General features: G+C 52.3%; 1 protein-coding gene across 1 annotated transcript in view; it reads left to right on the top strand.

The window, feature by feature from the left end:
- The window catches only part of PLXNA2 (plexin A2), a 154,182-nt gene that overhangs the window by 84,995 nt on the left and 44,122 nt on the right, over nt 1-25,065 (top strand). The window contains exons 5-11 of the mRNA XM_059831192.1: nt 4,866-4,989; nt 6,051-6,204; nt 7,391-7,487; nt 10,978-11,092; nt 21,278-21,478; nt 23,345-23,441; nt 23,796-23,989. Of these exons, the coding sequence (XP_059687175.1) occupies nt 4,866-4,989; nt 6,051-6,204; nt 7,391-7,487; nt 10,978-11,092; nt 21,278-21,478; nt 23,345-23,441; nt 23,796-23,989 (982 nt within the window). The remainder of the gene's footprint in view (nt 1-4,865; nt 4,990-6,050; nt 6,205-7,390; nt 7,488-10,977; nt 11,093-21,277; nt 21,479-23,344; nt 23,442-23,795; nt 23,990-25,065) is intronic.

Raw genomic sequence — 25,065 nt, 5'->3', positions numbered from 1 at the left:
CCTCTGTTCCCTGGACGTTCCCTGCATTGCAGCGCGAGTGCCATTGAAAATCCCTGAGCTCCTGTGACGAAGAAAAGGAAAAACAAATTCCTGCTTTAGGAGCAGTGGGTCGCATACTGCATGGAGAGGGTGCCATGGACACGATGAGAAATCAGAATTTAAACTGGTGGGAACAAAGGCCTCGTGTTTTGCACACTCCTGCTTGCCCAAGCTGCAAATCCTTCCCAGTTAATGGGGAATTTTTAAAGGCAGTAGTAGACTTGATTATACGAGTGGGACTTTGCTTTCAGAGAGTTTACAGCACTGGAACAGAGCAGAGCACCAAGCCCTATTAAAGTATCAGGAAGAGATATTTCAGTTCTGCAAGGAAAGGTCAGAGGGTCTCTGCTCCAGCCGTCCCGATGGGGCAGAGCCGGCAGCGCCGGGCTGGGAGCTGGCAGCCCCTCACGCACATCAACAGGCACAAAGCGCTAAGAGGTTTGTTTTTATCAGGGGAGCTCCAGGAAATGCTCTCTGCATTCAGGAGGTGTCCGTGTCCTTCCTTTCTCTCCCCTGCCATAATAGCGATCACTTCCTAAGGCGGAAGGGGGACCACCAGGCAGAGGCAGATCGGGGAGGAGGGGAAAGCCTCGAGGAGGCTGGAGGAGAGGAATAGAAATCCCTCCGGCTGCATGCCAGCTTGCAGAGCGGCCCCGTTAAATGCATGGAAATCGGGGCAGAGGCAGAGTTCAGGGACCCGCACAGCAGAGCTTGGCCACATGCCTGAGCAGCAGGTGCTGGAGGGGGAGCGGGAACGGCAGGCTCCTCCGCAAATCCGGCCTGGATTCGGGACCTGTGGGCTTTGGGGTGCAAACTGGCTCCCCGCAGCTTGTTCGGTTTGCAAAGAGTCGTTGCCACGCTTGGGGAGATGCAGGAGAACCATCGCAGCCGCTGGCCCTGAGCAGGCTCCAGGCAGGCAGGGGCTGGGGGCAGTGGCAGAGCGGCCCCCGCCAGCAGCGTGGCAATGTGGGGCACAGGCGCCCTGGGCATCTATTTTTTTTTTAAAGCTTTTTTCCTGTCAGACGAGCCTGTCCAGCCCTGCAGCTAAGCCACCATATGTGCAGTTGTGTCCGAAAGTCTTTACTGTCACAGCGGCTTTGTCAGAAGGACGTGATTTCCATCCCTGGTGATTCCCATCCCTTTGGCTCTTCCCGCGGGGCAGCCATCCCCGTGTGCAGTTGGGAGAAAAGCCACCGCAGCCTTTTGATAGCGAGGGGACAAGGAAGCGAGGAAAGGGGACGTGCTCTACCCAGCGTCTGGCCTGAGCTGCAGGTCTGTAGGTGCTCCCAGGAACCAGCTGTAGGACCTGGGGACAGTGGCCTTGTAGTGCCTGGTGCTGCTGGGCTGCGCAGCAGGAGGGGACGGCTGCATCCAGCGGCTGGGGGTGGGGGGCTTGGCTGTTGCTCCTCAGACCCCTGCAGCAGCTCCTCTGCAAGGATCACCGGCTGCTTTCCTAATGCTAATGAACTGAATCTTCATAAACCACCTGGGAAGCAGGTAAAGGTTGTTATCTTCATTTTGCAGAGAGAAAACCCTCAATGTCAAGACGAGAGAAAAGTGTCATTTCCTCTGCCCTTTTGGCCATGACATTTCGGCATTAACCTATTCCCAACAAGAGTTTCTTCCCTGATGGTATTTCTCAACCCTCCCTTCGAGCGGCTGCGCTTTCCTGGCCTGCTTGGAGCAATGATCATTTTTTAGCTTTTGTCTTAAGCTGTAAATAATTGAGTTTATCTTGCTGTTCCTGAAGCCTCTGTCATATTTGTTTGGAGGCCCCAAGCGCTGGAGTGTTTGTATTTAATTTATCATCTCTCTCCTCTAATTCTTACATATCCCTCCTGCCAGATGGACCCACTGCTCCTTTGCTCAGTGGAAGGGTTGCAGGTCAGGGTGCGATGCTCACACTGTTTTTTCTGAGGGCTGGTAAAAAGGGCGAGGGGCAGAAAAGGAGCCGTCTTCGTCCTTGAAAGAGCAAGAGAGTGGCTGGCCGGCTGAGCAAGCGCGGGCGTGGTGAACACCAACGCTGAGTCTCGGCTGAGGATTGAAATCCAGTTATTTCTCCCCACTGCTTGTTGTGGGGTTTTGCTCCTCGGATTCGGGGTCTGTATCCGGGGGGTACCGAGACCCCCAGGCACCTCCGGGAATCTCTGTGCAAGAGCTGCGCCCTGCGGGGGAGCAGGGCAGGCCAGCGCGTCGGGCAGCTCCTCTCCGAGCACTTGGCATCCACCTTTGCCGTCGCCAGAGGCTTAGCTGAGAGCACGGGCATGCAGGTACTGAGCTGTCAGGGAGCCAGAAAAAATCCCAGGATTTTACATGGTGTGTTGGATGTCTGAACGGATGTGAGAGAGACGGACGGACCACCGCCCCGTTCCAGGTGGCACCAGGCAGTGTGTCCTGCCTTCCACGCTGCCAGCCAGAGGGGAGTAATAAAGGAAAAGTAAAAGGATCTGAGCTGTCCTGGGATAAGCTTTCGTTATCCAATATTACATAAACCTTTCCTTGTGTGCTCGTTAGGTTTTGCTGTCTCTTAGAGGCAGGGCTTAAGGCTCTGTTGCACGGTGGGGTGCTTGCCTACACATGTGCATACCTGGAATTTCAGGGTAGCAATAGTAGTGATGCTCCTGAGTGAGCTATCTGTGAGGATTAAATCAGCGAGCTCTGGAAGCAGGCGTCGGTCATGCTGGCCACGCCAGCAGAGCGGGGTAGCGCTAGCGATGGACCTGAACCCAGGAGGCAGCCGGGCACAGGCACCGAAGCGGACTGGTAACTCCTGCCCTAAAAGAGGAGCTCGACGAGGTGGCGGCCATGGGCAGCGCATGCCTCACACCGGGCTTTGAGGAATCCTGGACACAGGACGTTGGAGAAAGTGCTAGAAACCCGCAGGAAGGGGAAGTGCCCGTCCTTCTGCAGAGCTCCCCTGCTCAGCCGGGGGACGCTGAGCAGCGGTGCGATGGCCGAGCAGCCCGTCCCTGCCCAGCGCCTGCGCTGTGATGGCCAGGGGGGTTTGCTCGCCACACAAGTTCGTCCTCTCCACGTGAGAGAAGGATCTGCTGCTGCTCCTCTTCTACAAACAGCGCTCTTCGGGAGCAAGCGGAGGCCTCAAGGAGGTTGTTGAAGAGTCTCTTCAGCCCAGTGGGATTCGAAACCTGCAAGACTTCCATATGCTGCTCTCTGCAAGTGTGTTATTGTCTACAGACCTATTTATCTCTGTTAGGGCTGTTGCCATAAATAGTATGATAAAAAAGAGCCATTCCAGCGAGTCAATGAGATAAAGGCTCCAGTCAAGAGCTCACTTTAAAGCTATCTTACAGATTCACTTAAACCTCAATAATTCTTCTTTGGCAGCATTCATATTTAGCTCCACTATACTCCAAAAAAAAGGTAAAAAAAGCAAGAGGGTGAGGAGAACAGCACCAGCGTTTGCCGCGGATCACATGGGCGGTTTGGAAAGGGAAAGTGTAAACTCTGCTTTTCTTAATCGAAGGGAAACGGCCTCGCGGGGAGGATGATGGTCCACTGTTTCCGAGCAGGAAGCCCTGGTTTTGCCAGGCACTTGTCAGCTGGTCGGAGCTAGATGTGCGTGGCAAAATTCAGCCTCTGCGTCAGCAGGAGGTGTTTCTGCTGGGGCGTGTGTGTGTCTGGGACCGTCCGAGCCGCTCCGCAGGGAACCAGGAAAACAAGCAGTGTGACAGCAGCACCTTGTTAATTCAAGTAACATATACACTCAAGTAACTGTCAGAAGGGAACTTGCTGGTGGCACGTGGGGCTGGTGACAGCATCTCGATCCTCTGACCTTTGCACCACCATTTGAAATAGGGTCCAAGATCAGCAATGAGTGAAAAGTGACAAAGTAAAGTGACAAAAAAGCTGATAGCTCATTAAGACCATCAATACCAAAAGGCCAGTATGTCATCTGCACCCCCGGAGGGGGCTTGGGAGAAAAGGGTTTTCCCCAAATGGCTTAAAATAGAACATCACTGAGGGATGCCAGTGCTGTGCTGCAGTCTCTGATATCTGGTTTGAAACACTGATAATACTTCCTCGGTTTCCCAGTGGGCGCTCCTCTACCTGCTGGAAGCAATGTAATTTCACTCCACTCCGAGGACAGCTGCAATAGCAAAAGAGGGATAACGAGCCATCCTGGAGCACATGGCATGCTAGGAGCACTCCTAGTCACTTTGGCATGCTTGGAGGCTTGCATTCCTGATGGCGGGAATGGGAGAGAGCTGGGAGCCCAAGGCGTGAAAACTGGCCAAAGCACAGCCGGCAGCCGCTGGAGAGGAAAGTCCCGTTCCTGGTCCTGCCGCGCTCCTCGGCTCCAGGAGGAGACGATTAATGAACTATGTGTTTTTGTTTTAATTAGAATGGAGGCATCATCTTGTTACTGCCTGTTACTGCTTTACAGTTTAGTTTCTGTGCAGATTATGAATTTATGGCTTGCAGGGGCCCTGGCCAAGCAGCGGCAGAGTGCCTGGCTCACCCCGCACCCACAGCGCCCGCTGTCACCACTGGCACACAGGACTTAGCAGCTCTGGATTGTGTCCCGGTGCAGGCGGGACTGGGAATTGCTCCTGAGATACTTGTGGTTTGTCTTTGCTCTGATCACAGAATATTTTTCGGCACCCTTTGGTCCTAACCTGGAGTTTGTGCCCAATAACTGGTCCCGGTGCAGAGCATTGCCCCTGGTCCTGCTGATAACTCCCCCTTCCCCTGACCGAGGCTCTGCCCTCCCGTTTAGCTCGCCCCTGCTCAGCTGTAGCACCTCGTGCTGTTTGACATCTTCGCCGGGTGCTTTCTGTGCTCTGATGTGTGCTCGTGTGTGGCAGGTGCTCCCCGAGGGACAGCTGCGAGCGAGCAGACGAGCCGTACCGATTTGCAGGCAGCATCGGCCAGTGCATGAGCGTCACCGTGCAGCCCAGCAGCATCTCCGTCTCCGAGCACAGCCTCCCGGTAGGTGCTGGCGGCAAGCGGGGAGGGGAAGACCTCTTGGTGAGAGGCTCTGCCAGCACTTTTCAGGTTCACAGGGAACAGTCCGTCCTCCAGCCTTCCTCCCTTCCCATCGGCACAAATGTTTTCTCATGAAGTCAGGCTCGCAGAGGGACTGGGGAGGGAAGGGGTCATCCGAGCCGGGGAAGAAGGGGGTGGGGATGGCAGAAACAAATTCCCCTTCCCCTTGGGCCTCAGCTCACATTTCTCTTGGTCCGGTTTCATTAGCTGTTGAAAGGAAAGGCTTTGTTTCCCAAAAACCTCATCTGTGAGCTGTGCTCAGGCCTGGCTCTCTGAAGCGTCCCAGCTGTTGCTCTCCGAGCCCCCCAGCACCCCGCGGCAGCTGGCCTTGCTGCAGCCCCTGCCCGCGCCCGCCGGGGCCGCCTGCCCCCGCCTGCCCGCCAGCACTCCGGCTGGAAATGGCGTGGGGCGGTTGGGAGGGCACCCACCCCTTCAGGCACCGGTTTGCCGTGGGAACGGTCCCCATTCGTGATGGGGTCAGTGGGGACTTGCTCGTTCCTGGTGGCCACGCGTGCCCGGGGCAGGGCTGTCTCTCCTGGGCGTGCGGGGGGGCGGCTGGAGCTCAGGGAGGCTGTTGGAGCTGCTGTGCGTGCAGAGGGCTGTTGGGGCAGTCACTGCTGCTCTCGTGCAAGAGATGCCATGTGCTGCTACTGCTGTCACAGGTTCTTGGCACAGGCATTGAGGGTGGCAGTGCTTCTGTAGAGCAACCAGGGGGACAAAAGGCTGCCATTGCCACCTCTCCTGAACTGCAGTACCCAAAGGCTCAGCAAGGCGTTTTTGTATCGGTAAAGAACCTCCATCCTTGGCTTTCTTTTTCCTCCTCCGCTTCTCATGAAAGGGCAGCTGGCCACCTCCTGTGGGCGAAGGGGTAATTTAAGGGGGTCAGTACTGAATGGGAAAACAGCAGGTACTGAACATACGAAGGAAACTCAGGCAGCTCTGCCTGCTAACAGGTTGCTGGCTGTGTTTTGTTTCCCCTCTGCCTCTCCTCTCCCCGGCTGCAGCTCAGTCTGCTGGTGAGCGACGCTCCAGACCTGACGGCGGGGGTCACCTGCCTCTTCGGAAACCTGACGGAGGTGGAAGGGCAGGTTTCGGGCAGCCGGGTTGTGTGTGTTTCGCCAGCAGCGAAAGATGTTCCTGCCATACCTGTGGATCAGGGTAAGTAACTGACTTCTGGACAGCAATACGACGTCTTTGCCACCAGAAAGTACAGCGTAGGTTTGGAAGTGTCTGCTGGCTGGGGCAGACCCTTTGGGGCTGCTGCCGGAGAAGTTCGTGCTCCTGTCAAAGAACATTGAACCCAGGGAGCTAAGCATGCTTCGTCCTTAAGAAATGAATCCCACACAGGGGAAGATAGGCTGGGAGCAGGCAGCACCATGTGCTTGCCCTGTCCCTACGCCCTCCCTGCGCTGCCATACATCTCCCCCAGACGGGAGAGGAGCCGTCTGTCCCCCCAGCGTGGCTCATGAGTGGGGCAGGGGCTCGCAGCCTTGCCACGCCGGTGGATGTGGAAAGCAGGAGCCCTCCCCTCGGCCTGGCTCAGCACCCAGGAGTAGGTGGATGCGGTTTCTATTTTTTGGTCCTGATCTTTGGGTTGTTTCTTCATTAATGTCACTGCTGTCATATTTTCTCTTCCCATAACCAAAATGCTACTTGCTTAAAACTCATTTTCTCCTTGGCATCCTTCCAGGTGTCAACTGTGCTTCCCTGCTGATATCTTTGTATTTCTAAGGCATTATACAGAGCCTGAGACTTGGTGAACACTGGGGGCTGAGAGCCGCCGTGCTAGCGTAGGCTTACGCACAGCAGCTCTGGAAGAGCAATCTGCTCTTAATTAACCCAGTGCTGAGGCTCCTATAGAGCTCCGCTGATGCCCTCGTTTCCAGCATTGTCTCCTATTCTAGTCTTGGGCTGCTTTTCAGAGTAGACTGTTTTTATACTGGGGACAGAATCCTTTAGAGAACAGGATGAGATCCCCAATGCGTTTCAACTGTGACCCAAGGCAGTGTTTAGACCCTTTGTCTCCAATGCATTTGCCATCAAGCCTGATTCGGTTTGGAACATTGCTGGAGACAGCCAGCCCGGCACCCTGGGGTGCTCGAGGGCAGGGTCCGGCCGGGGGTGGGATGCTCAGCCTCCAGCTTGGGGAACTGCTGCAGACTCACTGCGGGTGGGGGGCCCAGCGCTGCGGGAGCAGGGAGATGAAAGCAACCTGACTTGCACCTTCCACCCCAGAAGCAGATGGCTCAGCACAGTGGCAGGCGGGGAGCGGGTGCCCCCGCGTCTGCTGTTGCTTCCTTCGTCACTGCTGGCGGGACTGACGGGCTCTGCTTTGCATCCCCAGACTGGTTCGGCGTGGTGCTGCAGCTGAAGTCGCGGGAGACGAGGAGGACGTTTGTCAGCACGGAGTTTAAGTTCTACAACTGCAGTGCCCACCAGCTGTGAGTGCTCCCTGCCATCCCCGAGCGGAGCCAAACACCCGCTAAAAAGAGAAGGGGCTGGGAAATGGATGCTGGGCTCCTGGACCAGCCGGGGGGTTATTACGCTGCTTGGTTCAGCCAGCAGACACTGCGGTAGAAGGGGAGCCCACCGGTCCCTGTCTTCTCTGAACTTGCTCTGGGTGCGTGTGTAGCTTTCTCTGCCTTGGGAGACGCAGGCGGAGTGAGCCTGAAAAAACCTTAACCTGCTGGTGCCCCCAAGCTGCCTGATCCCGCAACTGTGAACTCGGACGCATCTTCACAGGCAGCTGGAGAAGGCAGAGCAGAGGGTCCGGGGAGGTGGGCTGCAGGCAGCCGGAGGAGGCAGAGCCCTTCCATGCTGCACCGGCCAGGAGAGCAGGGTGCTGCCCGCTGCGAGGATGCTCCGTGGGGTGACAGAGGAGAGCACGACCACCGGAGGAGGCGGTGGCAGGGACTGACCTGGAAGTCTCCAGCCCTGGGGTCTGAGGACAGCGGTTGTAGTTTAGATGGGGTGAGCGAGAGCACTGGCAGCAGGAGCTCCCTGCAGCTTGCCTGTCCCCGGAGTCGGGCAGAGCAGCCCTGAGCACCCGATACAGCAGCCCAGGCGCGTGGCAGGCTGCAGTGGGCTGCTCCGTGGAGGGCTGGGGGGCTTGGTGCTGCTGAGCATCGTGGAAATGTATCCCCCATGGGCACATCTGCCGCTGAAAGGTGGCACGCAGCTGGCTGGCCTTAAAAACACGTTTACAGACCTGAAGCGTTTATAGATTTCTCTCTGGAAACGCAGCAAGCCCCAAAGCACCAAAATGAAATGTGGGCAGGACCTGCCAGAAGTGGGATAGCAAAAGGCAGGCCTGACCCGCGGGGCCGGGCGGCATCTCCGGCAGCAGGGTCGGCTGCCAGCTCCGCTCCGGGAGCGTGATTTGCTGCTCGAGCTGGCTGGTGGGAGTCCCGAAGTGCCAGCACAGGGTCGCTCACAATCTTTCGGCACTGAGTTTGAAACCTCAAGCTATGGGGCCTTCCCTGCTGCACGTGGAAGAGGGTTGTGTGCGCTGATGGGCTTGGCTGCCCTGCAGTTTTTCTAGGCATGCATTCATTTTTTTTTTAATTCTGTTTTGAGCCATAGCACAGAGCAGAGGTACCGGGATGAAAGGAGCCCTGTGAGTCCTTCAGTCCCTCCACGCTGCCTCTCATGGTGGTCTGTATCCATTACCGCAATGATCCCTGCCTCGTCCTGCTAGCTCTGGTGCACAACTCTGTCCTTATGTCCTTGTCCCTCAGTCAGGCTGTACAGCACCAGCCCCTCCTCCATCTGCAAGCACTTGCAGTCCTTCCAGTGGTTCCTCTGCATTCTCGTGTTTTTGCATTTGCATGAGGGATGGCATCATGGGGACCCCTGTTTTCACTTGGGAGCGGAGGTTTGAATCAGGAGAGGCAATGCGTCTTTTCTGGCCTGTCGTTTGGCTTCATCTGACCATGCCGTTGTACCAGCTCCTGTTTGGAGATAAAGTGCTAACGCAGTGGCAAATTCTGCAGCACTTACATCACACTGGACTTGTTATCAGTGAGTTCAACAAGGGCACGAGCCAGTCTGGCAGGAATGAATCACAGCATGCAAAAAGGAGGAAGGAATACAGGTCTCAGCCAGCGGAGAAGAGAAAACTATTGGTCCTGAGACTCTTCGCTGCAATGGCAAGGGTGTCTAGAGAGAGCAGGGGAGCAGCCGTGCCCTTTGTGGATGCGCGGCAGCACAAGAAGCGGTTGCGGTGTATGGAGCACGTACCCCTTGGGAGCTGGCATCAGGCTAAGAGGGGCAGGAGGGTTTGGGGCTAGACAGGCACATGTTGCTTTTGCAGACTGGTTCTGTGATCCTCCCGTGCTGGATCCATCTGTTGTGAACCCACGGGCTGAGATGGTTCAGCGCTCAGGTGCGTGAATTCCTGCGTCCCCAGAGAGCTGCAGGTGGGTCGGGGAATGTGGTGGTGGCAGCGGCTTCTGTGTTAAGTCCCTTTTAATAAGGAACAGATGAGGTGGAGTGATGCACTTTCTGAAGCAAAAAGAGACAGTGGTCCTTAAGAAAGCTGGATCGGGATGAAAGAGCAAAGGTAGTGACCGGGTGTAAATCTCTGAGGGCTCAGGATCCTGCCGGGAGCCCCTCACCCTGCTCAGCTGAGCAGAGCTGAAAGCAGCAGCCAGAAAACCATGGTACAGTGAGAGGCACTGAACCAAGCCGTTGGCCTGGGTGATCAGAGAGGTCCTCTTCCCTCGGACCCAGCGGTGCTGGGGGAAGCAGAGAGCTCCACCGGTGCCAGACGGGAAAGCCGGAGGCCAGGGCCAGGCCGGGTGAGTGCGGGTGGGAGAAGTGCTACAGACCGAAATGGAGACAGAAACGGGTCAAACAAACGAGTAACTAAATAAGCTTGCAGCACTTGATTTTCTTTCCCAGATTTGCATATGCATGATTAGACTAAGCTTCCTTAGCTGTTAAGGTCACTACGAATGCATCAGAAGGAAAATACAATTGAGTTATTAAAACACGCGTTCTTGTGGCAGCAGCCCGCAAGAGGCATTGCCCCAGCGCCTCTGCCCGGGCACCCGCTTTCCTCGTTTTCTGATTTCCTACCTAAGGCCACGCTCCCGCTTCCATGGGGATCCTCTTCTGTTTGCCCTGACCCTGGGCTCGCTCCAGTGCATCCCTGCCCCGGGCACTGCCTGCTCCAGGCAGCGCCCCTGTCTCTGGAGCCGCAGGTTACGACACGGAGCTGAATCCCATGGGCACAGCTTATACTTATGCCAGCAGACGGTCACCAAAACGCTGCCACGCGGCACAGAGGGTTGGCCTCAGAGACGGAGGAGGTGGTTACTGCAAATATTAGCAGCTGTAATGGACCGTGCATCTAACTGGCAGCCAGTTAGTGTGGAATAAAAACCACTCAGCCAGTTTGCTGGCAGCTGGGCCACCCCGTGTCTGAAAAGGGTCTGCGTTCTTTCAAAAACATTTCATAAACAGTTAATTTCTTCCAACATGAATCAAAAGTGCTTGCTGGAATCTTTGCACTCCAAGGCCAAGCAGAAGTGTTACCGTTGACTTGAAGCATTCGTGACTTGTAAAACAACTGATCCAATTTTTGCCAGGCTTGCCTTGTTTTCCACTTTCCAGAAACTAAAAATCAAGTCTGGTGTCTGTGCAGTATTGTGCTTTATTTTATGCCAATGCAATGACGTGCAGTGATGTGCAGAAATCATGTGCATAAATCCCATCTTGTATTTTATTACTGAATGAACTGTGAGGTTGCTTAAAGACTGTCTTGAGTGCGTGTTTTCCCAAACCTGTTTGTTACTTTTGTTGTATCAAAACATCCCTGCAAAGAAACGATTTTCCCATGAAGGATCCTGAGCCTGGACTCGTGGCTGTTACCATATAGACGTCCCACGGTGATAACCTCCTCTGTAACTCCTCCTTTCTCCCCCCCAGGTGCCTGTCTTGTGTGAACAGCGCTTTCCGCTGCCACTGGTGCAAGTACCGGAACCTCTGCACCCATGACCCCACCACGTGCTCCTTTCAGGAGGGACGGATCAACGTCTCTGAGGTACCAGAGCGGGGTTTCAGTACGCCTGAGCTCTTTCTTCTTTGTTTTTCTATGGCACAATTAGCATAACCAATGCTTATGTGAGGTTTTTCAATTTTCCGTGGGCCGGGGCTCCTCTCTTGGCTGCCATCGAAAAGTGCAGGTGCAGCTTTAAAGGAGCGTAGCAAGAAGGTATCAGTTTAGCAAAAATGGTGTGTCTCGACCTGAACGCCAAAGCTGATCCCACCTCTGACACGTGGGTGTGCTCAGGTTCAGTAGTAACTGTTGTTGCTGTGGTGCTTTCCTTCAGGGGCCTCAAAGGCTTCCCAAAGCCCAGCGTATTTCAGCAACTCCGCTTCACATACAAGGCGTGCAGGGATTTGCCCAACAGCGAGCAGCAAGTCAGATGCAGAGCTCTTGGTGGGACTCATTCAGTGGGTTGTGTTGGCAGGTCTGAAATCTATGGCAGGAGCCTGACTGTAAACTGATTAAGAAGGGAATTACAGACGTGAACTGCCCCAGACTTTGGAAAAGAGAATTGATTCAGGTTCTAGCGCTGTGAACCAGGGGCCGTCTCTCTTAGCAGTTAATAAAAGGTGTGGGGCTCAAGTCCAAAAATGCTTTTAACAGTTGGAAGGAGGCATAGACTGTTAACGGCTCTGCCAGCTCTTCTGTATGTCCTGAGGCGGAGGGGTCCATGGAGGAAAGGAGTTTGTTCGCACAAATTCCTGATCAAAGGTTACCACTGACCCCTTGGTCTGGGGTTTTGGCACCCGTTGTCTTGTCCGATTCCCATGCTGCTGTCAGCTTCAGGTTCACCACGTACAGAGCAGATACAGCTTCTGATGCTGGTAGGGTCCTGGTCTTTGCCCTTACTGTCCCTACACATAGCTTTGTAGCACCTGAAATGGGTGCGGGTCCTAAAGCTGCAAGGAAAAAAAAGGCTTTAAAAGGTGCTTGAAAATCCTGAGCGTCTTGGAAAGTGGGAAAGGCAGCAGTGAGGACATATACAAATATTAGCAAAAAAAAAGGAGAGTGAGATTAGCCAGCATCAAGACAAACCCTTCAGTGAGTAATGGAGATACGGAAAAGCAGGAGAGATCGGTCAGTAGAGTAAAACGCTGAGCCACTAAAAGGAAGTGATGGAAGCTGCCAGGCTGTTACTAAACCAATAATAAACTTGAAACGTAAACAATTCATGGGTCTTTCTTGTTAAAATGCTGCCAGGCGGCATATAGACACAGGGCAAGAAGTGTTAATGAACTGCATGTATCCGTACCTCAGTGGGAATCTGCAACAGCCAAGGGATGGACAGCGTACCGGGGGCAGGCGCTGCCTCCTGCCACCTGCAAGGGATGAGAAGAGGGGCTCACGCAGCAGCCTCAAAGAGCTGCCCCATGCGGCAAAGGGAACGGATGCCCAAGAGAAGCATCCACCCTGGGGACAAACCAAAAGCTTTCTCAGTCCAGTTCAAAGTCAAGAAACTTCCTTTCAACATAACAAGAGAAAGCAAAAACCTTTGCTTTTCCTTCTCTCGAGTGATGTGGGGGGTTTTCTCCTTCACACTCAAAGCGTCACTGTCTTCCCAGGCTTTAGAATTGTAGTTCCTCAGTTCTATAGGTCTTCAACCCCATGATCTCAGAAGTGTTTGACAAGTCTCTGGTAAAGTAGGACAATCCCATTACCTCCGCTTTTCTACTGGGAATGTACAGGACTTGCCTGAGATCACACAGAGGGAGCGAGCAGAGGAGTTGGTATCTCTGCCAGTTCCTGCTGGGATCACAGGACTGTCGCGTCTCCAAAGAACTTCCTCTGTCATCTTCATCTTGTAGAGGTTGTTTCTTACCGGGGGATGTTATGTGACACCTTCCTGGTGATAACTTTTGATAAGGGCTGATGATAACGATACAGATGCTCCACTGTTCATCATGACTTCTCCAGATCTCTGAACACACAGGCAAAACCAGCCACCAAAAACTAATTTGTTTGCTTATTTAAGGCAAATGAATTGCCACTTGCATATGCAGTGCAGTGCTAATGCCTTTATTATGGGCATTTCACTCCAGCTAACACAAGATGTGAAATAAATGCCTCACAAAGAGTTTTCTTTCTTAAAACAATTCCGATCACAATGTTCTCATTGTGTCATGGCCTGATGTATTAGCAAGATGTTTGTGCTTACCAACATTGCTCCCGTCCTAGCAGAGAGTCGGTTGTGTTTGGAGCCGGAGCGGTGCTGCGGTGATAACTGTGGCAGTGCCTCCGCCGCGGAGGGAGCAGCGCTGGCGCGTGCTGCTCTGCCTTCAGTCCCGTGTGCCTCTTACGTAAGATTTGCACACGTGTTCACACAGGTTGGAAATTTTCTCGTGCCTTTATATTTAATTCAAGAGAAAGTATCTTGAATATTCCCTTTTACTCCTGGCCCATCAGCATTTGTGTCCCAGTGGGATTCGATGTGTAACGAACTCCCTTTGATGCTCCTAGGAGCCGTCTCTCTTGAGAAGGGAAAAGAGCTCAAAGCCTCAGCCACTTTGCAAGGTGATGGGGGAAAGCAAGCCCTTCTTCACGAGCTGCATGCTCCTTGCAATCTTCTGGTTGTATTGACCGAGCTAAATGCTGCCTTTTTGCCCTGCTTTCCATGAAAATACGGCCGAGAGAACAAGCTTTTTCCTGTCACTGCCTGCCGTACCAACAGGAATTGTTTGCTAACATCTAAGGGCAGAGCTCAGCGGTAGACGCGGGCGATGCAGAGGACAGCCTCCGGAGGTGGGCTGGTGCTCTGTCAGGGGGTAGCGAGTGGCCTGTGAAGCCATCGGTAAGTGATAGCCGCAGGCATTTGTGATGCTTGAGAAAGGATGCCCCTGGAGTGCAGGTCTTTCTTTTGCATCATGCTGTTGTATTTGCGAAAGTGAAAATACATTGTTTGTGTGCAAGGCGCATTTGGTTTGGAGTCATTGGTAGATAAATACAGAACGCTTCACAGCCTTTGAAGCAGAGCTGTCTTCCAGGACAGAGCTGGCTGTTCTTGACATCTTCCATGTGGTGGGAAGTTTCTGACATGGGGTGAACCCAGCTCTTCTGAGACCTCTGTTTCCAGGTGCCCACTTCTCTAGGAGTTAATAATTAGATAAGCTACTCTATTTTCTCAGCCTTTTCCTAGCCTGAGGTGCCATTTGACCGCAGAAGGTGCCTGCTTAGACACTGCTATCCAAAGAGCAATGGGAAGGCGAAGGCCTGGGGCTGGCTTGGACCCACAAAAGCAGGGTTTCGCCAAGAAGAGGCCTCGTGGGTGTGTAGCGCCGATTCTCTCACTTTACAAAGCTTCAGATCAGGCCTGTGATATCATTTTAATGTGTCTGAGGTGGTTGGGTTTGTGTGTGTGAGGCTATAAGATGTCTCTCTCTAAATGTATAAAACATGCAGATGAAGAGGAAAGTAGATACATAAATATATCCTTACACCCCATCCCAATGGAGAGCTAGAACCAAATAAATCCTGTTAGTTTCCCAGAATGTGGGATCCCGTCCCTCTTTGATGTCCACTGTGCGCAGATAATGCCATTTCCACGTGTGAGATGCTGAATCAGGGGGACGGAGCGTTTCAGATTCTGGGAGTTTAGTGCAGAGCCAGATTTCGGCTCTGGTCTGACTCCTTTAAATTCTCATTGCTTTTAGAGCAACACCTCTGCAGCTGGCTGTGCCCTTGGATGCTGCTTGATGCGCCTTGAAGGAAATAAACCAAAATCGGACCTTCTCATATCTGTCCTTACAATCCCCACTGTTGAATACCTGAGTGGGAACTATGACGTGCAGGAGATAACTCAGAGCCACATCTAAGTCCACCAAAGTCAGCAAATGACTTTGCTGGGTCACATCTAACTTCTGGAGAGGTGTGTTTGGCTGAAAAAGTGCCAGTAGTAACAAAAAGCCCAGTTGCAGCAAGATTAACTCATCTAGAATCATAGAATATCTCAAGTTGGAAAGGACCCATAAGGATCGAGTCCAACTCCCTGCTCGTCACAGGACAAATATCTCGTACGAAGTCAGAATTTCTCCAACACCAAACGCTACCAAGCCATGCTTTTGCCTGCCAGGGGCTGTCTTGTGTACTGTACTCTAAATTTGAGAAGATTGGTTTGAGCTTATTGGCAACACTTTTTTCATCAGGAGATTTATGGTGTGTATAACCTGCAGTGTTTGGTGTTTGGAAGGGGAAAGAGCCACGTGGGAAAATGCTCTGCAGGGGATGGGAGCGCTGCAGGGAGCCGGAGGGAGATGTTCCCACCTGTAACCTGGCTGTGTTCGAGGGAATTGCTCCTATCCTCACTTCTGGTATACAGAGGGTTGTTTATAGGTGATAAATAGGCTCTTCAGCCTTCCGCGTTTTGCATGGCTGTAAATATCACAGTACTTCTTAAATTAGTGGCGAAGACCCGGGTTACAGCACGCGTGTACAGCGCAGAGCTCAGGACAAAAGGGCATTGGGTAGGAATTTACCAGCGAGAAAAGTCTCGCTTCCGTTGCCTTTCTTTTCATGTTTGGTTTCTAAGGAGCAAGGTCTGCTCTCCTTTCCAGTAGCATAAATGAAGAATAATGTGTTTCTGTAAGTGACAGGGACCGTAATTTATATCATTGGCAACACAACTGTGAGCCAGGGGTTTATATTCATGTGCCAGATTCGTTTATGTTTATAACTTTAAAATATGTGTAGTAAGTTAACATTTGTGGAGGGGTTTTTTTTAAGATGAAAAGTACAAAAACATTGTGTTTTCTTCCATTTGGGCTAAATCCCACAGTCAAAAGAAATGCCTGCCATTTCTAGGCAATTTTTTCCAAAGAAGAGCAAGAAAATTTGACCTACTAAAACTGCTCTGTTAAACACAAATAATAACCATGGGTGCTCTGTTCTACTCCAGAGGCAGATGCGTATCGCGGGTCTTTAAGATATTTATAGAACTTGGAATCTTTGAGGCTAAAAAGTGTTGGAGAAGCATAAAATGCCTTTGTAAATTGTGTGCGATGATACTTCATAGGCAGAATATTCCCTGAGAGTCTGTGCCACCCATGCGTCGGAGTCTTGCCTTTCTCCAGCAGATCTTCTGTTTTGTGTTTATTCTGGTGTACAGAAGTCAAGAAGGATAATGAGAGGATTCAGCGTGTGTTTGTTTAGCGAGAGGAGGCAATAATGGCCTTTCTAACTCACTGCAGGATTTACTTCTCGTGAATTAAAAAACAAAGTAAACTGATTATGGAACAAATTGTATATTCCACTGGCTGCAGTTCGCCCTTTTATTCTCTCTTTTCTGGATGCTCAGCTCTTCCTGGCACTAGCGCGGGGGAGTGCAGAACCGAGCACCCAGACCTGCGCCCTACAAACCAGGGATGGTCTCCTTATTTACCCCCACGAGGGGACCTTTGCCACAGCCACACAGCTCCGATCCCAGCAGCAGGACTGGTGCTGCCAGCCGCTTCCCAGTTCATCACGAAATTCCTACAAAGTGAATAAGCATTGACTGAAGCATTGCTAAAGCTGAGGATACACCTCTAACAAAATAATACTTGTTAGCACTGGCCTTTAGATCAGGTAGCAGGTGGAAGGGGTGAATGGACAAACCAACCTGCCAGGAGTGCAGTGTGGGACCGAGGTGCTACGGCGGCAGCACCCTCATGAGACCTGTACCCACTGGCACGCGCTCCATGGGAAGGCCTGTGTGTGTGCCGGGAGGTGGGGGTACGTCACTGCGGCAGCAATTGAAGTTAAAACAAGTGAAAAAAAAGATGCAAAAACTGAACAAGGAGCCTGGATGGGAAACGGCACGAACAGGGAGGAGAGGACCTCCAGCAGCGCTTCTGCAACGCGTGCAGCGCCCGAACAAGCCCCTGCAGCTTTTGCGGCTTCACTCACTCATCGGATAAATTCAGCAGCAGCTGCCAGCAGTGCTGTGGCTCCCCATGAGTGCCCTGGGCTTTCGGCAGTGTGGCTTCTTCCTACATCTCCCTCCATCCCAAAACGGCTATCCCCTTATTAGTGTGATCACTGTAGCTGTCAGCCAACGCAGAGGGGCTGCCTTGCACGGTGTTTCCCCGAGCGGCGTGCGCTCACAGGCTGCGTGCCTTTTTTTCACCAGAATCCCGATGTGACATTTTTTTCTCACTGAAACCAAAGGAGAAAAAAATCTATTATGTCCTACTCATCTCTAATGACGGCAGAACAGTTTTTGCCACCAGCTTTTTCAGCACTACAGAGCAGATTTGAAAATGTAAGTCCTCTCCCATGTCTCTAAAGGAAGAAGCATTTCTTTAGCAGTCATCTCACGAATGGCAGTGGCCAGGAAGGATAATGGTCCATAACATATTCATTATTTTCAGGACTGTGCACTGAGGTTCTCCCACTGGTGATATGGTTGGAGATTTTCTGTTTTCAATCATAGTGTGATAAAAGATTCTGCAGCTCCAGGATGCCTTTCCTCCCAAAGACGGGCTTTCCAGAGCTGGGGACCTCTCTGGAGTGGAGCCATTTGTCTCCCGTTGGTCCTTGATATGACTTTGAGGTTAAATGCAAAACCTTAAATGCCGCCAGATCTCAAGTAGAAGGTGGTACAGGTGTGTGGTGCATAACGAGGAGGAATGTGCGTGCAAAGTCCGCTCGGAAGAGCTGTCAGCTGGATGGAAAACGTCATGAATCTTAGGAGTTTGCTGGCGGTAGTGTGAAGGCTGAGCTGGGGGTTGGATCCGTGATACCAGGGTCTGCGGGAGCCTCAAGAGCTGAGCTTCACGGTGGCCTTCCCTTCCAGCCTGCAAACCTGCTCCGCTGTGGAAAAGGGCTTTGCTTTTCTCCCCAGCACAGCCCACTTTCTGGCCATTGGAGTTCAAAATCGCTCTTGGCTGTTAATCCGTGAAAGTCCCTGTTAGGAATAAAATAAAAAATATATAAGGAAAAGTGCCACTAAAAAGGTTTATGAGGCAGCAGTTTAAGCTACTGGCTTCTCCAAACTGGGGTAGCATCTGTTTCTCATTTACAGCTCGCCTGAGCCGGTAGCGAAACAACATCCCACCAGTCTGGCTGTGAGCTGGGGAGGGAGCGCGGCTGGGCGTGCTTACCGGGCGTTAGTGGGAGATGGGGATTTTCCCCCTGGATACACGGTCCTCGCGGGAGCCGGGTGCAGATGGCTCTCGTGGCGTTGCCATCCGGGTGATTTACTTTAATTGCTAGGCAGGGTGGCAAAGGGCTTGGGATGCCAGTCTGGGATTTGGCAGAGGGAAGGGAGACGTCAGTCCATTTTTTTCTAAAACTTCTACTTTAGCTTGGGATTAATCATTTAGTGTCAGGTACTTACAGGTACTTAGGTACCTAGTTCCATTAGATCAAAGCAAATTAGAGCTAAACAGTATGTAAATACTTCTGACGGTCAGAGCCTTTGTCTCTGCGCGTTGCGGTTCCCGGTATATAAATTGAGGAAAAACTGTATCTCCCAGTGTGTTACGAAGAGATAATGTTTAGGATGTTGAGATCTTATGGGAGGAATGTCATACAATTACCAGGCACTGATAGGTCTTTTTTTTTGCACTTCATCTCAGAGTATCGTTTAGACATGGAGTTTGTGCTCATGGGGAACTGGAGATTTGCTCATCTGTGGAATGATGTTTGCAGGGAGAGTTTCCTTTTGTTTTGCATACAGCATCTTGAGCTGCTGCAAAATTAAAACTTGCTATTAATTTATGATTGCATTATTTTGGCCGGATAGTGGCAGAAGTAGAAACGAATCATACTTGCCTGTACTTAATGTTTTAATTGCTGTGCTCAGTTTTCAGAATATATCGTTTTGGAGGCAGCACCATTTTGCTCTTTTCTTTGCTCCCTTATTGCAGTCACAGATGTTTGAAATATTTTCACATGGTTTTCAATGGAAGACTTAATAGGCTGCTTCCAGTTTCATGGTATTTTGTACACAAAAATCGGGCTGTTTTCAGGGACTAAGGGACTATGCTTACCCATTTTCCACTGCCTCAAGCTGAGAACTCCTGAGCCTTTACTTGGTTATAAAACGACCATCAAGGGCGAAGCACCATTCTTTGTTTAATGTCACCTGTATTTAACGCCCTTAGGTCAGTTTGGGAAGCCTTTGGGGTTCAGGAAGGAGCCCGTTTCATTCCGCAGTGGATGGTAAGGCTCCCCTCGCGCTGGCCTCGGGCTGCCGGAGGGTTCGTCTGCAGCTCGGTCAGCCAGCCTCGCGCCTGGCGTTGCAGGAGCAGGACCTGTTTAATCTCCTCTTTCACGCAAGAGGCTTCAGTTCCTAATCAGGAGGGGCCTGACGTGAAAGGTCTTTGTGCTGTTTTGTCTCAGCCCCCCCCTCCCTCCTCCGGACTCCCGCTGAGCAGCCTCTCCCCGCTCCTGGAGCTCAGCGTCCCTCGCTTTTTCTGGTTGTCTCCCGAAATGCCTTTGCGCTGGCCTGGCAGGGTGACGGATGGTACTGTAAGGCTCCGGCTGTAATATACTTCTGAATTTGCATTTGACTCAGAACGATGCATTCCTGGAGCAGCTCCTGATCGCATCCCGGAGGTGCAGAAGGACTTTGATCTGCAGCGGGAGCCACTGCCCATTGGTTTGAATCGCTGAGCTCGGCTGGGCGGTCACCTTCGCCCTGCCCGCGGGGCTGGCAGGGTCCCAGCGCAGGCTGGCAGTCCGGGCTCGCTGTTTCCCGGCCAACGTAAAAAGGCTTTTAGGGTGCCTGAAGGGACTGCGTCCAGAGGGGTTGGAGGCTTAAGACTTTGAAGCCCAATGGGTGCTGTGAAGAAGGCAAAGAACCGATGTCTCAGATCCCAGGGGCATCAGAGCTTGTTTGGCATCTTCTGGTCTGGCCTTCTTCCTCCTCTGATGGTCTCTCCGGTGAACCCCCCGTGGCAGGAGAGCTGCCGGTGCCATCGCTTGTTGAGAGTTTTGCTGCTTTCACTGTGCACGAAGGGACGTGTGGCACTCCTGGTCACGGCCCAGCATCCACCCCACTGATACATACTGAGATACAGTTGTACGCAGATTAATTAGCTTTTGTTTCAGTCCTCCCTCCTCTGTGAGAGATCCCTCCTCAGTATTAGCTCCTCAGATCCAGGCATGGCCACTTTTTTGAAAGCCGTAAGACCTTTACAAATGCTGTTTGCTGGAGGAGGCTCTGAGTTGATTGCACATGCCAAACCCTTTGCTACGATTCCTAAGAGAAAGGGCCAGTTTTGCAGACTAGACAGAATTTCAGAAGGCCCAGGAGGGTCAGGATTAGGGTGCTTAATCCCAGCTGCGAAAGCCCCATCCCTACAGTTCTGGATACTGACTGCAACCAAATCCTCCCGTCCTTGGACGTCCTCCACTTCCCAGACGCGCGGAGCGGGGAAGAGCGTTGCTTTAGACACAGAAAGGACAGTTCAGGTCCCGAAGCCTGGCCCACCCGGCCGCGGAGGCACGCATCCCCCCCAGGCAGCCCCCAGCTAAGGAAGAAGCTGTGTGAGCAGCAGTGCAGGAGCATTGCAGCGAGCTGGCTGGGCGTTTCAGAAAGGCCAGAGGTGTCGGAGCATGGGAAGGGGTGAGAGCAGATAGAGCAGAAATTAATGTCACCTCAGAAATTAATGGCACACTGGCTTAATTTTACTCAGATAAAGCAGAGCAGAACAGTACCTGGTAGTGAGAGGGAAGCACATCCCATGCTGATGAGTCTCGCTCCAAAGCGGCACACAGCCAAGGGGTGTAAGGAGTGAAATGGGATTAGGAGGAGGCCCGGGGAGCGCAGCGTGTGGCTGGGAGCAGCCCATCGCCCTCCTGGAGCAGCGGGGCTCAGGCGGAGCTGGAGCAGCTGATAACGCGCTGCCGCTGCTGCGGGAGGGCAGGGCGAGAGCTTATGTCTCCGCAGATAAAAGCCATGGCAAGCTCAGAGCCAGGAGGATGCCTTCGATTTATTCCCCGAATATCGGTGTTCCTTCTTCTGCGACTGCGGTGGGAAAATCAGCGCCAGTCCCAGAGCAGGGGGACTGTAATGGGGTTTTCTTTATTTCTGCACTTAACCTGCAGCTGCGTGGGTAGACTGAGAAGTGGGTGGTCCTGCGCGCTGAGGATGTGCTGGGACGTCAGCCCTGCCGCCGCAGCGGGCGGGCTGAGACCTGGCCAGACCTGCAGACACACCATCACCACTGTAACCTCCCCCTCTCTTTTATTGCCTCCCAGGACTGTCCCCAGCTCTTCCCCACAGAGGAGATCCTGATCCCGGTGGGAGAGGTGAAACCCATCACGCTGAAGGCGAGAAACCTGCCCCAGCCCCAGTCCGGCCAGCGCGGGTACGAGTGCGTCCTCAGCATCCAGGGCGTGATCCACCGCGTGCCCGCCCTGCGCTTCAACAGCTCCAGCGTCCAGTGCCAGAACAGCTCGGTGAGGGACCAGGAGGGGGACGGGGCAAAAAGGGGCCCAAAATGGGTGTCAGCTCCCAATAGTTGCGAAGGGGATGGGCTCAGCCATGGGGAAAGTGAAAAATCCCAGAGTTAAACTAATCCCAAATTCCAAGTGGGAACCTGCCGTGGGCACGCGACGTGTTTCATTATAGTGTTGGCCAGAGAAGATCCTTTATCTGGTGGTTCCCTGTCTGACTGTGGGGGGTCAGCGAGGGGAAGGGGAGGAGGGAATGTTAACGAAGGTGTTAAGGCAGGCTAATTCACACGGGGGAGATAAGGCGAATCACAGACCCCTTATCGGGGAGCTGTCGAATTCCAGGTCACGGTAGCTGGATGAATACAGTAATGCTGAAAAGCTGCGTGGTGCAGGGAAGGAGGGGGAAAGGAAAACTGCCAGGGGAGAGAGCAGAGCGCAGCAGAGAGAGGGAAGTTATTTGAATGATGCTGCCGGCGAAGCAGGCAGGGGAGCATAGCTTTCCTCCGAGGATGGGGCTTAGCCCTGCCAATGGACCTGGCACTATTTTACGCCCAAAGTCACCGTGGCAGGTACTTGGGAATGCCAAAACACGTATGGCAAATGCAGGCTTCCCAAAGGCCACCCAGCCCATGTTTGGGTCTCGCGTGACGCGCTTCAGCTGGGGGACAGGCGGGGAAGAGCGTGGTCCTTCCCCTCCTCGCCGTGCGTTCGAAGAGGTCCACGGGCAAACAGGGCATGTTCAGTTTGTTTTAGGCAGCAGAACAGGGTCTACTTTAATATTCAGTGCAGATGGTCTTAAATTGTTAATGGAGTTTTGAATTTTTAAAAATTTCACTGGATATTTATATATCACCAGCCATTTTTGGGCCTTGCAGCTTGGTAGATAGTGAATGTGCTAATACTCTATAGTACTTTTCCTATCCAAAGCATTTTATAAACATAAGAGAAGCACTTTTATTCCTGTTAGGCTAATAGGAAGTGGTAGGTAGAGAATGTAAGGGCAATTCTGTACTCACAGCTCTATCACTTGTACAGAAGATCTAGTTTCCCACCAACTTAGTAAAACCCAGGCAAGGTGAATCAGTACAACCAAACGTAAGTTAAACCAGTACAGTTGTTGCATGGGGACAGTCAAATCAGTCTGCTTTGGTTTAATCACCATTCCCTCATCCCAAAGAGGATGGCAGTGTTCGCTCACCTTTTTGAGTCTTTTTAGCAGCTCTTGATTGACTTAAAGAGAGCATCAGAATGAGGGCTCATTGGTGCCAATTGCGATAATGGGAATTTCAGAATACACTGGGAATTCGCCTAAAGCATCCAGAGTCACTCAGCCACGGCCCCCAGCATGTCCATGAGGAGGTGAATAATTCAAACCAGTGCTATCCTAGACTAGGCTGGAGCAGAGACTGGGAAAGGACCTCTCTTTTTTTTTTCTGTTTTTTCTTAGCTGTTGCCTGTTTCATCAGCCAAAGCTGTGCAGCGTGATTTTTAAGCTCCCAGTCACACTAGGGTGCATGGTGACTGTATAAGAAGATAGCCTGAAGGCAGCAGTTCTTCCAGTCTGATTAACTGGAGGGGCTGTATTGATAAGCTAGAGACTGAGTGACAAGAGCAACCACTGTGAGTGGAATAATTAATCTATTACCTCTCACAAGGACTAGATCTGATTTAATTATCTCTTCCTGGTGAGGAGGAGGGAGTCAAAGCAGGACCTTGGAGATGAAGTGTAGAAGTGGTGGTGGTTCAGACATCAGCACATGTTTTTAAGCAGAGAATAATCACGGTTTCTTTTAAAAAAAAAATCTTCTTTTCCTGTTAGTGTCTCTGATATATCCTCCCAAGCATTTCATTTTCCATCTTCTCCTTCAGTATCTCTATGATGGGATGGACATAAGCAACTTAGCAGTGGACTTTGCTGTGGTTTGGAACGGGAACTTTGTTATTGACAACCCAGAGGATCTGAAAGGTAACGTCTGCTTGAGCTGGCTTTCAAGTCATGGGAAGGGGGGCGGTGATGGGGGCTGGGAAGCGGCTCTTGGGGCGTTAGCTGCCATCACTGCGGCTGCAGGCAGAGGCGTTGTGGTCCCCGTGGATCCTGCTTTGGGTGAGAGCAGCTGGCTCTGCTCCACTGATAGTGGTGCTCACTAAGCACCACGGATACGGCCTTGGCTTTGGAAACCACATGGGCAGGTCCACTCTGCGGCTCATTAAGTCAAAACTCAACATGTGCCTTTGCTTTTAAGTCCAAGAAGACCTGTAGTCCGCGTGAATATTTCAATTCTTGACTTCGTCCTGAGTGACCGTCCCCTCTTCCCCGCAGTGCACCTCTACAAGTGCGCAGCCCAGCGCGAGAGCTGCGGGCTCTGCCTGAAAGCCGACCCCAAGTTCGAGTGCGGCTGGTGCAGCGGCGAGGCCAAGTGTACGCTGCAGCCGCACTGCAGCACGCCCTCCGCCCAGCCCTGGCTCGACTGGTCCAGCAGGAACGTCAAATGCTCCAACCCTCGCATCACCGAGGTAAGAGCGCGCATCTCCGGCCCCTTCTCCTTACTCCTTCCAAAGTGGATTTGTGTCTGTCTCCCTCTCGTCTGAAAATCCGCTGTCGTCCGGCCAGCGCTGAAGAACAGGGAATAAAACGCTCCGCTACTTTCTGTGAAATTAACGTGCGGATCCGCCGGCACGTGGCCGGGGTTTGCAGCCCACTGCCCTGCCGTGCAGCTGTCACTCGCCAGCGATGCCACCAGCGTTGGGGTGACCGCTATGGACTGTTGCAGGAATGCTAATTAAACTAGGGAGCTAATTAGTCTATAGTTGATGCTTCTGATGTTTCTGTTCAGACCACTGAGGGATGCAAAATGTCTCCCAGGAGCATTTTTACCAGTAAAACTGTACTTGGTCTGTTAACATTACTATTAGGAGTGACACTCATATCAGGTGGGAATGAAAGAAGATTTTGGTTTCTCACTTAATTAACTCCCCAGAAAAGCCTCCCTTGCTCTGAGCGTGTGTCCATACTGCAGAAGGCGGAGGGCATGGGTGTAGAACAGCCTTGGATCCAAGTAGCCTGTTGCACTGATGCTCATGGCTGCAGAAACGCCTGGCAGGGCAGGAGCAGGGCTTCTCGGCACACAAACTTCTGCCAGCCCAACAAGGACCCCAGTACATGTGGAAGTTTCCTCTTAACTCAGATTAGTTTCTACACCAGCTTAGCTAAAGTGGCTCATGCTCAGACCCCCTGGGAGGAAGGCGTCGGCCTCCTTTTTATGGAAGGAGGGAACTGGAGCAGGATGTTGCTGAGGAGGGTCCATCCATCCCGCAGGGATGTCACCAGGCCTTTGGTGTTTCTTTCTTAGACCTCCTGCCCAGCCACGTTATACCTTTGGTCGCAGGTATTTCTCTTGTGCATTGTTTTGTAAACTGCAGAGTGGAGCTTGTGAGGCTGCGGAGGAGCAGAGGTGCTGACTGTGCAGAGACGCAAAAGCCTTAAGAAATGTTGAGAGTCAGTCCTTTCCTTGTTTGGGGGTGTGTGTGTTTGTTTGGCAAGTCATAGCTATCTTTACAGAAAGATAAAATGAGCCTTGAAGGCTTGCTTA

Source organism: Gavia stellata, chromosome 30 (assembly GCF_030936135.1).
Source record: "Gavia stellata isolate bGavSte3 chromosome 30, bGavSte3.hap2, whole genome shotgun sequence".
Taxonomy (NCBI): domain Eukaryota; kingdom Metazoa; phylum Chordata; class Aves; order Gaviiformes; family Gaviidae; genus Gavia; species Gavia stellata.
This window is presented reverse-complemented; position numbering and strand designations above follow the sequence as displayed.